We start from the raw sequence: 12,395 nt of genomic DNA on the forward strand, positions 1-12,395 counted from the left end.
GTTTTGGGTGCTTGGTAGGTGAGGTAATCATCAGGTTAAAACTTGTTACCGTTAAAGAAGAATTGATCAGAGCCAGGACGTTGGAAGCCTCCACTACGCGGAGGAGAGCCAGGGCTACCAGCTGTAGCGTGCTCACTGGGAAGCTGCTATTTTTGGAGCAAAAGTCAAGGCTGTACCCTTGGTCTTCACTGGTAACACTTACAGATGCCCTGGAGAACCCACTTGGGCTTGTTTTGCCACCAGACCCCGAAGAAGTAAACAGGGATCCCACTGAAGATGATGGCAAAGCCAATCGCACATTCCTTCGGCGTCATCCAGAAGGACACAGCGATGAGGAACAAGCAGGCCAGGATGAAGAAAACGGGCAGGCAGATGTTCACCTAAAGAAGGACCCAAGAAGAGGTTAAAGGCTGGATCTGGGGAACAGGGTGGTGCTTTCCAGTGAATTTTCTCTAGCTGTACAGCCCGGGAAAGGAAGGAGTTCACGTTCCGCCACAGAGCCCCGCCTGGATGGCGCTCCTGTCTGTCCCAGTGCTCTGAACAAGGGGACTGTGACCTTGAGCTGCCACGGGGAAGGCACTGATTGAGGCAGTGCTCTCCATCAACCCCGGAGAAAACAGATGTAGGCCAACATTTAACTTACACATTTAAAACCAGCAAAATGAAGGTGTGGCTTGCCAAGAGCCACGAGCCCTTCTCAGCACCTTTTTTTTGGATCCTCATTCCATCCTTGAATGATTCCTTATAAAAAGCATCTGTACCAACAGCATCAGATTCGGCAGCAAGCACAGCACAAGCCAGAGCATCTTCCCAGCAGGTTCTCAGGGCACTCGGGCTACACGGCTCCGAGCAGGGCACCTGCTGAGAGCAGCCCAGCTTTTTGAAGAAAAAACATAAAATAAAACACCCTGTAAAGAGTTACTTCGGGAAGGCACTGGTCCAGATCTGTCAGTCTGATCCTCTCCGGCTGCCTGTTGCCTGGCAGAGACCTGAGTGTGCTGGGGGATGAGTGAGAAACATGCCTTTAAGAAAGGCAGACACGCTTGTGGCTGACATGATCTTGGCCTCCTCCCAGATGGGACATGGTACTGCCAAGCTGGCCAAGGACAAAGAGAACAAAGTTCTCATCTCTGCAGGCGTGGGTTTGTCTGCTTTATTAAAAACCTATTTTAAGTGAATTCCATGATGGTACAGAGTGTTTCACTGAGGGCCACAGCCTATGATTTGTCCTGGGGAATATGTTAGTCATGGAGAGCTTCCCACCGGGCTACCCCAGCAGAACACCCCAGAGCCCCCCTTCGCTCTGATGTCCCCATGGCCACAGCAGCTCTTTGTCCTCCTTGCACTGGCAGATTTCTGTGCAGCAGGGATGCCTGCGTTAGCTACAGCACAACGTTTCCCCTGTACACTTGTAATCCCAGCCCCTCTTCGGTGCAGGACAAGCAGCCGAACTCGCTGAACCTTCCCTGAGGTGCTGAGAAGGGACTCGGGGAGGACCTGCCACAATTACCACACAGCTCTCACCTTGATGGGCCTTTCCAGCTCTGGCTTCTTGTAACGCAGCCACATCATGCCGATGATGGCCAGAGCCACGCACAGCCAGTTGAAGAAGCTGAAGAAGTTAATGACTGAGAAAATGTTGTTGGAGAAGGCATAGAGCAGGGTCATGACGCACTGCATCCAGAAAAAAAAAAAAAAGCCATTAGCAAAAGGAGTAGGCAAAACCACGGGTGTTACAACACTAAATACAGGTATTTTAGAAGAATTATCCACTAGGAAAAGAATCACGTTAATTATTTTTTACTTATTTAAGCTATTTTTGATGGGTGGCTGGAACGACGTCAAAACAACACAAACAAAACAAATTCCAAGAAGTGGAATATGAGGATACGATGAGAAGGAGAAGGGTCTACCCTCTCCTTTAGGTGCATGCAGGGCTGGCTGTGTCTGGAGGGGGTGCCCAAGCAGCCCCCACCTCCAACCACGCTGATGGGATCCCACCCCCGGCCCTTTTCCCAGTACCAGGTCAATGCTCATCACCACAGCCCCAGGTGCTCACCGTAAAGATGAGGGACGGCACGGGAGTGAGGAGCCTGGGGTGGATCATAGACAGGATGGAAGGCAAGTGTCCTTCTCGGGATCCCACGAAGAACAGCCTGAGGTGGGAGAGACAGAGCAGTTATCACCCCTGCAACCCTCAGCCCCGGGCTGGGGTTTGTCTTCAGCACAAAACAAGTGGGGACAGCCCAAGCTCTAGGAGCCCAAGCTCCCCCCTAGGGAGGGCTGAGGCAGCAAGTCTGGAACGCTCAGGCTCCACGCAGGTTTTCCACCTCAGGGGTGCCCTGCCCCACGCCAGCCCTGCCCTTTTGCTGTCACTGGTTCAGGAGTGGGGCCCTCCAGGGTCTGACCCCAGCACGGGGTGTTCTGCACATCCACAGTGGAAAGTCTCTGTCTTAGAAGGAAGGCTGGAGGCGGACAAGGAATCCAAGAAAAGATGTATTTATATCCTTTCTGGAGAGAGCAATTAAGTGACTTTCCTAAGACAACCTGGGAGATGTGCGTCAGAGCTGGAACCAGCTCTGTCCCTGTCCTGCCTTGTCCTTTCTCCCCTTTCTGGAGGGATTCTCAGCCCTGAAGTTTCGTAACTTTCTGCTTTCCATTAAAGACACTTTCTCAGGCAACATCACTGGGCCCCAAGCCTGTGTTTGTTTATGTTCTAATAACTTCAACAGGACTTTGCCTGAGGAACAGAAGACTAAGACCATTGAAAGGGTTTCCTTTAAACTGGATATGGTTTTAAAGTCCCACTTTTTTTTTTTTCTCCACATTCCCCAGATGGCCTCCAGACCATTTAGACTTTGTGTCTACCCACAGCCACTCTTTGGAGGACAACTCCAAATAAAGAGGCATTAAGCATGACTTGTAAACAAAAACCACAAAATTGAGCAAGAAACCTACCGGGAAGAAGTGAAGAGAGATCCATTAACAGATCCAAAGCACGATAAGCCAACAAAGACGGGTATGATCCAGGACATGACGCCAAGGTGGTAGTTCCCAAAATCCTAAATGTGGGGCCACAAGACAAGATGTTTCACACCCAGAATGTCCAAAAGAACAAAATCCTAAATGCAGGGCCACAAGACAAGATATTTCACACCCAGAATGTCCAAAAGAACAAAATCCTAAATGCAGGGCCACAAGACAAGATATTTCACACCCAGAATGTCCAAAAGAACTCACAGCTGCCTACACAGACTTAGTATTTGTAGAAATCTGAACAAATGACATGGCCTGGTGCCAAAGCTGTTAGGGTGTTTTCCATGCTGCCATTTGCTGCTCCTCCTTCCTGAAAAAGCGTATTGTGGAATTGAAAAAAAAAAAAAAAAAAAAAAAAAAAAAAATCAGCAGCAAGACCTGGAGATGTGGTTTTATATCATAAACTGCTTCACTGCAGTTTGATGCCAATGCTATTGTACTGATTTCAAGACTTGCAGAGGCACACAACTAGAGTGATGTGACCAGGGCTGGCGGCTCCAGTAACTCAGCACCACGTAGGTGCAGGCTGGAGTGGGGGCTTGGTACTAACCCGGAGGATGGAGCATCATCACCTGAACGGCCCAGACCAACTTCTGCTGGCCTGGGAAATGCCCCCTGAAGCATTGACCCATCCTGGTCCCACTCATTTTACAAGGTCATCCCATGCTGCTCACTTCTGAAGCAAGCAGGATTTCTGACCGCAGTGGCATTTTAATTAATAGAAGTATTATTCTTCTCTCTTAATTAAAACAAGGAAGATACAGAGAGAGAGAACAATCTAGTTCAGCATTGACTGAATGACCTTTTCCCATAAATATCACGCCCTGGTAACTGATGATAAGTCATGAGGCCAGCAGCAACCTTGTGTGTTTACGAATGAAGAGCGGCACTAACTGAGTGCCCACCCTCACTACTGTCTGTGATTAATCCCACTTGGTATCACGCTGTTCTTCCCTGCTCCCGTCACAGTTGCCTTTATCTCCTGTCAAACATCAGCTTTTTTGTAAGCAGCCCTGATCAGCCTGGAACAAACCAGATGTATGCAGAGATTGTTAAGTCTGATTTAACCAGCCCTGGAAAACAGATGAGTCGCATCAGAAATGCACCTATCTTACCACAGCCACGGCTTCGGACGTCAGCATCTGGTCCGTCGACAGGGTCGTGAAGTAAGCCAAGTTTGTCAGCACATAAACCAGAGTGACTACAGGTAGCGAGATGATGATAGCCAGAGGCAGGTTTCTAGGAAAAAACCAGAAATCGTAATGGAGCGCTGCACTTCAGAGAAGAGAGCTCTGGATGCCGTGGGTTGGTGGCCCTTGGTGTTCTGCTCTTCTCTGGCTCTTCAGCATGTCCAGTTTCCCAGCTGCTCCCCTGAGAGAGGAGAAGATGCCCCCATGGGAACAGCCTGGAGGGTGGCAGATGTAGTGTGGAGGATTATGGCAAAAGGGACTTTTTGCACGGAGAGACTCTGGCTGTCTGGGCAAGCAGTAATCCAAGATCACTGCAAAGGCAATTAATTAAAAATAACTCCCCGTGGCTCTTGCTAGCCAGTGGCATCAGCACATATATTCTCTTCTGGGCAAAGGCGAAGTGTTTGTGCAAGTGGGTTTCTTGTGGGAGAAGGGAACATCAGGGATTTAGTGGGAAGTTTTTAGGCTGTAACTCTGTGCAGCTGGCTGGACTGATGAAACTCAAAAGAAAATGAGTTCAGACACAGTCTGAGTGGGTCTGTAAAGCCGAGGCTGTGTTGGTACAAATTTGCCTTTCCAAATAGTCTAACTTCATTTGCGAATGGAAACTGAAAAAAGAAACCCTGCTTGATGCCATGTATAATTGGTCTAGTGGAGCTCAAAGCCACAGGAGGAGAGAGTCAAATACCATGACTGCATTCAGGAGACATGAAAATAATTGCAAACTGCAAAAACCTTTTTATAACTCTGTTTGTCAAGGAAAGGGCATATCCAATCTTATGCTTCCCAGCAGGCACTAATCACTGCCAGGGCCAGCCAGGAATGGGTTCTTGCACAAGTGACCCTGAAGCTTGTATCGACAGCACCTCACAGGCACCTTCCCTGTGAGCAAAAAATGATTTATCGGCAACGATTTGCAAAAACGATTTATCAGCAAAAAATTATTTATCACCACCTGCTTTGGGGTGGCTCACCCTCACCTCACCAGGTCCCCTGTGTGACCCTGAAAGGCACGAGCAGTGCAGAAGGAGGGTATTGCTCAACAGAAGAGCACGTGACAAACGTATGTACACACAAATACTCTCGTGGGAGTTTACACAAGATGGTAATAAAGCCATGAGTGCTTCTTCCTTGCCTGTAATTCAGAGAGGTGCCATGCCAAGGAAGCAGGACTTTCCAACAACACTGATATTAGCAGTACAGGAAAGCAGTGCAAACAGCCCTTCTCATAGAGAGATTATTATTCCTCTTCCCCTATTCCAGGAAGGAAAAATGCCATTAATTTATCTTGTTTTCTATTCCCCTAGAAAAAGACCATGGCTTCTGGGCTGATCTGCCTGGTGCAGGCATGAGGAAGGGGCTTCCCCAGATCAAGAGGCTTTTCTCCCAGGGAAGTCATGGCAGGACACACACCTACCTGTAGGGATTGATCATCTCTTCCGTAACAAAATTCAGGTAATTCCTGTAATTTAAAAAAAACGGTGGTTAACTCTGGTTAGTCCATGGAATAAACCAAACCCTTATTCATACTCATCTTCAAGGGAATTTTGGGAGGGGTAGACAGACTGACACCTGCAGTAAAACCCGTGATGGCTGATGCCCAGTCTGAGAGCTACAGCACAAACCTTGTGAAGTGTGAGCCCTGGGGGGTGCTGGTGGATCCAACACCCCATGCTGGCAGCTCCCCTGCAAGAGGAGGGGTGACTGCAGGTGAAGAGCTGCACCCGCCCATGACAGGGCCACCCCTCCAGGCAACAAGGATGGCTGCAACTGGCCTGTTTTCACAGAATCCCAGAATCATCTGGGTTGGAAAAGCCCTTGCAGCTCCTCCAGCCCAACCATGACCCTCCCCCTGACCGTTCCCAACCCCACCAGATCCCTCAGCGCTGGCTCAGCCCGACTCTTCAACCCCCCCAGGGATCCCGGGGACTCCCCCCTGCCCTGGGCAGCCCATTCCAACGCCCAACAGCCTCTTCTGCACAGAAATCCTTCCTCAGAGCCAGCCTGACCCTGCCCTGGGCAGCTTGAGGCCATTCCCTCGGGGCCTGGCGCTGGGGCCTTGGCTCCAGAGACTCATCCCCCCTCTCTGCCCCCTCCTGGCAGGGAGTTGCAGAGGGCCAGGAGGTCTCCCCTCAGCCTCCTCTTCTCCAGACTGAACCCCCCCAGTTCCCCCAGCCGCTCCCCAGCAGACCTGTGCTCCAGACCCTGCCCCAGCTCCGTTGCCCTTCTCTGGCCACGCTCGAGTCATTCAATGGCCTTTTTGGGGTGAGGGGCCCAAAACTGAACCCCCTCAGCGAGGGGCGGCCTCCCCAGTGCCGAGCCCAGGGCTCAGATCCCTTCCAGCAAATTCACTTCACAGCAAATTGAGCGGGCTCCTTGTGCTTCCAAGTGCTCAACAGGACTGATAAAGAGCTTTAATTTGCTGCTCAGAGTAATCTGCTGGCATGCAGCGCATCTCTGCGAGCTAAACCCACCCTGCTGCCTTCTCTTAACACACCGAGGAGCTGCACAAAGCATCATGGTGCCTCATCACCCACCGTCTGCTGCTGCTTCTAAACCCCATCATCACCTCCACTTCCTCCTGCTTCTGTGTCCCGGCTGGAACCGGGGTGTGAAATACGACTGTTAGCATTACTAGGCAAACCCAAAGCATCTGCCTCATTGTCCTGGTTACAAGAAAGACTTGGAAAGTCCTGGGCCACACTCTTCCTGCAGACATGATCTAGGGACAGGGGAATGCACTACAGCATTTAGCACTTTTCAGTGCAATCTTACCATCCTCCGTAGGCAAAGAGGCCGCTGTACAAAGCTAAGACGATGTTCCCCACGCCTACTTTTGTGCCTTCGAAGGAGTGCTCGGGAGTCAGGTTTGTCACATCACCTGCAGCAAACAGAAACGGATCGATACAGACAGACTGCGAACCCCAAAAGCCTTCACGGGTGTTGAAACAGAGAAACCTGGAGGCAAAAGCTGCTCTTCGGATACGTAATTGTTTTGGGTTATGCTGGAGAGCGTGTGTACATATTTCTAGTGGGCCGATGCCTCCAGTTTTACTGTTCTTGGTTCATCTGGAGTAAAGCCCCAAATGATCAGCCCCAAATATACCTGTCTCGAGCAACCGGGCGTTCCTGAGTGCTCGGCCTCTCCCACAGGGCAACCTGCTATCACCAAGGTAATCTCCCTGATACTGCCCTGCGAAGAAAATGTTCTGGGAACCTTCCTGCTGGAAGATGCTATGAAAACAGATATTGTCACATTGTCTCTCGACTGAAAGCTGCTTTCATTCGATAAAAACCCAGGATTTCCTCCACTTCCACCAACCACCCCATAAAGCAGAAACCCAGGATTTCCTCTAGTCCCACCAGCCACCTGATAAAGCAGAGGGTTATGGCAAACCCTTTGATTGTGGGAAGTCAGGTTCTTTGGGGCCTGAATATCAGAAGTTAGCTTCTTTAGGGCTTGAATATCTAAAGTTCCTGTTATGTATCTGCTTTTGAAATAAAAAGCCATAAATAGATCGTACCTTTGGTAAGAACTCTCCCGGAGGAGCCAAGGGTTTATTTATTTTGCTTTAAAATGCTCTGCAGTTGTTTTGTTCCCTGCCTTTTGATGTGGAGCCTGGGTGTAGGCCTGAGATGGCAAAGCCACACTCCCCCCCACCCCGACCCAGCGCTCCCCTGGGCCGGGACGGAAGCGGGGAGCCAGGCAGGATTCGACAGGGCACGTTTGCATCCAGGGAGCCCTGTCGAAGCCCATGTGATTCCTCTTAGGGCACAGATCTTTACTAATCACCCGAGCAAATGCATCACATGGCAGTCAGCAGGGTCTGGAGCTTAACCCTTCATCTCTTAGCACAAGGTACCCAGGACACGGGGCTGGGGAAAGGAGAGGGATGCTAATACACCAGGCATTTTGCCTCTGGCTGGCCTCTCTTCCCATCTCACGCTGGGAACTTTCACTCCCCTGTGCCACCAAAAGCCACTTTTGCAGGTGCTGGGTAACAAATAGGGGTGCTCGGACCTTTTTACGCCTCGCGCTCATTTTTTTAGGGGTGGAAAAGGGGACTTTTCCCCAACAGCACTATCAGTCTCCTCATCCATGGGGCTTCTCAAGCGACTGCTCCAAATCTGTCCAGTGACACGGAGCTGCCCTGTGTGTGGGGGAGAGCCACATCTTGTCTCTCCTCCTCTCTACCCAACCCTTCAGCTCTATCCCCATCCTTTCCATCCCGGGCATTGCTCCTTTTATCTCCTTTCTCCCTCCTGCTCCTGCTGAGTCCTAACTAGGGCAAAGATATCCCTGACATGGCAAAACGCTCTCTGCTCACAAAGCTCCCCAGGAAACCAGCATCCCTCTGCCTTCTTCCTCTGCACAGGGGATGCTGTGGGTGTGAGCTGCAAAAGAGCCAGAACCAGAGCAGCAGCTCATGCGCTGGGCAGCAGTGCACCCAGCACAGCTACAGCAGCAGATTTTCAAGGCTCGACTCGCCCAGGTCCCACTGCAGGTGGTTCCACTGGTGTCGCCTTCCCTCTCTCCCCCAGCAGCTCCTTGCTCTAGGAAGGTCTCTCCCGAATCTGCCTTGGGATGTGCTGGTTGTATTGAACGTCCCGTTAGCCAGTCAATCTCCTTGGCAAAACGCACCAATACTTTTTTAAAAAGTGAGGTCAGACAACGTACACCAGGTTGTAAGAGGAAAGCCAGGAAATGCAGAGAGACTGACACCATGCAGCACATTTAACCTTAATTCCTGGCTTATAGGTTCAGTCATATAATCTTAATTTAGCATTAATGCCCTGGCCTGGCTGTAAATGAAAAGGCTGAGCAGGAGGTGGGTGTGCGCAGTATCACATTCTGCTGAATCCCTCGGGCTCAGCTTTACTGAGTTTATTTTCTCCCACTCCTGAATAATTACCAGGCTAGTTCTTTCCAGGTCTTTTGTTATGGGAATAAGATATACTTTTTTGTTAACCGTGACTGTAATTAGCTACTGGTACAGCACATGGATGGACTAGGAGAGCTCTCCAGGAGTTTCAAACACCCCTCAGGATGTCTCTTTAAGGTTTGCTGTGCTCGGCCCAGTCCCCCCACCCTGGGCCGAGGGACCATCACTTTTAGCACACCAGGAGGATGTTGTGATCTGGGAGGAGCCAGGGCACAAGCAGCATCCCGCCGCGGGCTCACACCTCCATTTCTTGTCCACACCTGGACACCAGCTTCCACCGAAAGCCTCTTTCTGTTCGTCACAGACAAAAAGCTCTCAGGCCAAATGTTCCTTTTTCGGAGGCATCTGCAGGTTTCGCTCTGTGCCGTCCCAAACCTCGCACAGCAAGCGGGCGGTGGTGCCGCTGAGGCAGGGCTGAGCTACCGCCCTCGCCCAGCTGGCCAGGAGAGGAGAGCGGCCTGGTGGTCCCCAGACTGAAACCACACGCCTGGATTCAGGATGTGCCACCCGCTTGGGAGCCACGGGCATCTGATTCGGTGGCCGGCTGGGCTGTACAGACACTGGCTGAGAGTCAGGGCTGCTGCCCTCCAGCCACACGAGCCAGGAGGAGGGAGAGGCCGCGCGGGACCCCCACGGGAGCAGCACTGAAGCAAAGAAATAAAAAAAGCCTGACATTTCATTATGCTGTGGGTGGGCTGGGGTGATGGATGGAGGGATGGATGGGTGGGACGTAGCTAATTACTCGCACACCTCTTGCTTGCAGGCGCCGCAGCACGCACCAAACCCATCTCTTTGAAGCACCGAAATGCAGCTACAGGCAAAGGAGGGACAAGTCAGGGTGGAGGCAGCCAGGAGAGGAGACTAGCTAGGAAGGAAGGAGCTCTTTGTTCCTCCTTAACACTTGAAAAGCTGACACCTCATTGCCCTCTCCCTGCCTCACCTAGCAAGAGTTGTAGCTCTCCAAAAACTTGCAGTGGGTTGCCAGACTTCACATCTTTAAGCTCCCATGGTAAAATGCATTTAGCAACATCTCAGAACATGATTAAATAATCACAGGAGCTGATATCTTCCCTCTTCCAACCCCAAGGGGACAAACTCGTGTTCTCAGGTGTCCACATCTTTGCCACAAATTTTGCTTCTTTCATGCTTTACCACTTCTTGGTTGCATGTCAGGAGCTGGGCTCCTTAGATCCCATCCCAGCAGAGCAGCCGTCCTGTCCCACCATCACCACAAAGCTCTGTCCCACCCTGCCAGCCAGAGGATCACCAGAAAGATAATAATTTGTGCCCGCCAGCAATGCCTTTACAGAAATAACTGGCACCAGATTATACATCTTGGGGTAAAAAAGCCAAACTCCAACAGCGATGCTGGAAAGGTATCCCAGATATGTTCCCACATGGGCCAAGTTGTAAAACTCAGTGGGTGAGCTCTGGCTGTGCCTGCAAATCCTTGGGAGAGAAACCCATTGCACAGAGGTACCTCCTCTGCCACAGAGGACCCAGAGGTGCACTGGAGGCTGAGAAAGCGCCCAGGAAACACCACGTGTCCTCCCTGTCCTTACACTTAGCACTGATGCTTGCTGCTGGCCCCAGCTGGAGACTGGGAATACTGGACAGATGGTCCAGCACGGTCCTTGTTACTTCCTTCTTTGAATATAACACCCCTGAGGACCTGCTGTTCAAACTGGAGGTTTGAACCTCAGTTCCAGGCACTGCATCTTTCAAGCCTGAACATGCAGCTCCAGCCTCCAGACTTCAGAGGCTTGAGCTGCAGACTTTGGCTCAAATCAGGGGTTACAAATCCGCAGGTGAGGCTGCCAAGCACAGCCTCGACTGCCCCCCTGGAGCGAGAGCATCCCGGGCGAAGCCACGCTCTGTCCACACTCCCGGCTGCCCTGTTCTCCCCAGCCCGTGCAGCCCCAGCTGCTCTCTAGGCAATGCCCTGCCCGTGCCCGGCACCCTGGAGATCTGAAACCTGGTTTGAACTGGCTGTTCAATGCACTCTGCTCTACAATTAACCAAATTAAGGTAACAAGCTCTGACATAAACCCCATTTGCTGATCTTGCCAGCTGCCAAGACTCTGGTAATTGCGCTGGCAAGCGATGGGTCACCTGGGGCCTTTCTGCTGGAGGGACCTATTTTGGGTCCATGCACTGCGTGTTCAGACCCTTTCTTTGAAAATGTTCATTTGCTCCCCAGTCATGTCTATTCCAGTTTTAATAGCACAGCAATCTTCTCTTGCAGAAAGCATTTAATGATAATTAAATATTTTAAACTTGCCTAAACAGCGAGGAGAGGGAACACAGCCATCTAGAGAGCTCAGCAGAAAAAGGGGGGGCCCTCAGCGTGTCTCGCTCGTGGAAGAAACCGAGCCAGGGAGAAATGTGTTGTATATATGAAAAACCCCAGAGGAGAAGATCTACTCAGCCATTGAGCCATTTCCTGAGACAAGCAGTGAGAGTTCAATTGACTGAGTCAGAAAAAACAAGACAGCAAGGAACACGCCGGGGCCAGGGTTAGGAGAGCATCCACTGGGCAGCTCGTGGCTCGGCGGGAAGCACATGCTCGGTAGCCACATCAGCTGTTTGCTCCTTCCTGGTCGCAGAGGAGTTTATGGGTCTGAAAATGTCTTCTCCAGGGTAAGGCCAAGGGTCTGGGCTCCTGGATTCACTCCACACAGTACTCAAGCTTCACAACTCCTCCTTTTGCAGTGGACGCTTCTTGGGCCAGACAGTGTTTTTTACTGTTCTCACCTACTCTGCATCCTACTGATACCTCTGAAAAACCTTCTACCTTCCTCCACCTAAGCAAACACCTCTTGATTTTCACAGCCTCTGTGTTTGCCGGCATAAATGTTTGCTGATGAGAGAAATAAAGCAGCAGACAGAGCCTTGGAGCGATGCACAATGTGCAAAACTGTGCCTCCTCCAGGAGCGAGAAAGCACAGAGGCCACGCAGAGACCCTGGGTGAACAGGGTCCCTTTGATCCTCAGCACAGCATGGGAAGATGTTTCCTAAATGCCCCCTTGTCTGTCCCTATCTGGGCAGAGTAACAGCAAGGTGCAAACCCCAAACAAACCACCCAGTGGGTTTCCAGCCACTTCCACAAACTTGTTCTTTTTCTTTTCATATCTGCTCAACAGGTTCAATCCACATCCATAGAAACTTGTGATCAAGAATGACAAACAAGAACAAGCCACCTGACCAGGCGCTGGGGGGGGTTAA

At 51.0% G+C, this 12,395-nt stretch overlaps 1 protein-coding gene across 1 annotated transcript in view; it reads right to left on the reverse strand.

Annotated features, from left to right (window-relative positions):
• The window catches only part of SLC7A5 (solute carrier family 7 member 5), a 40,961-nt gene that overhangs the window by 7,941 nt on the left and 20,625 nt on the right, over positions 1-12,395 (reverse strand). Inside the window, exons 3-9 of the mRNA XM_074912914.1 lie at positions 7,002-7,107; positions 5,644-5,688; positions 4,152-4,275; positions 2,959-3,062; positions 2,060-2,156; positions 1,525-1,674; positions 203-380 (exon numbers count right to left, since the gene is read on the reverse strand). Of these exons, the coding sequence (XP_074769015.1) occupies positions 203-380; positions 1,525-1,674; positions 2,060-2,156; positions 2,959-3,062; positions 4,152-4,275; positions 5,644-5,688; positions 7,002-7,107 (804 nt within the window). The remainder of the gene's footprint in view (positions 1-202; positions 381-1,524; positions 1,675-2,059; positions 2,157-2,958; positions 3,063-4,151; positions 4,276-5,643; positions 5,689-7,001; positions 7,108-12,395) is intronic.

This window comes from Athene noctua, chromosome 9 (genome assembly GCF_965140245.1).
Source record: "Athene noctua chromosome 9, bAthNoc1.hap1.1, whole genome shotgun sequence".
In the NCBI taxonomy this organism is placed as follows: domain Eukaryota; kingdom Metazoa; phylum Chordata; class Aves; order Strigiformes; family Strigidae; genus Athene; species Athene noctua.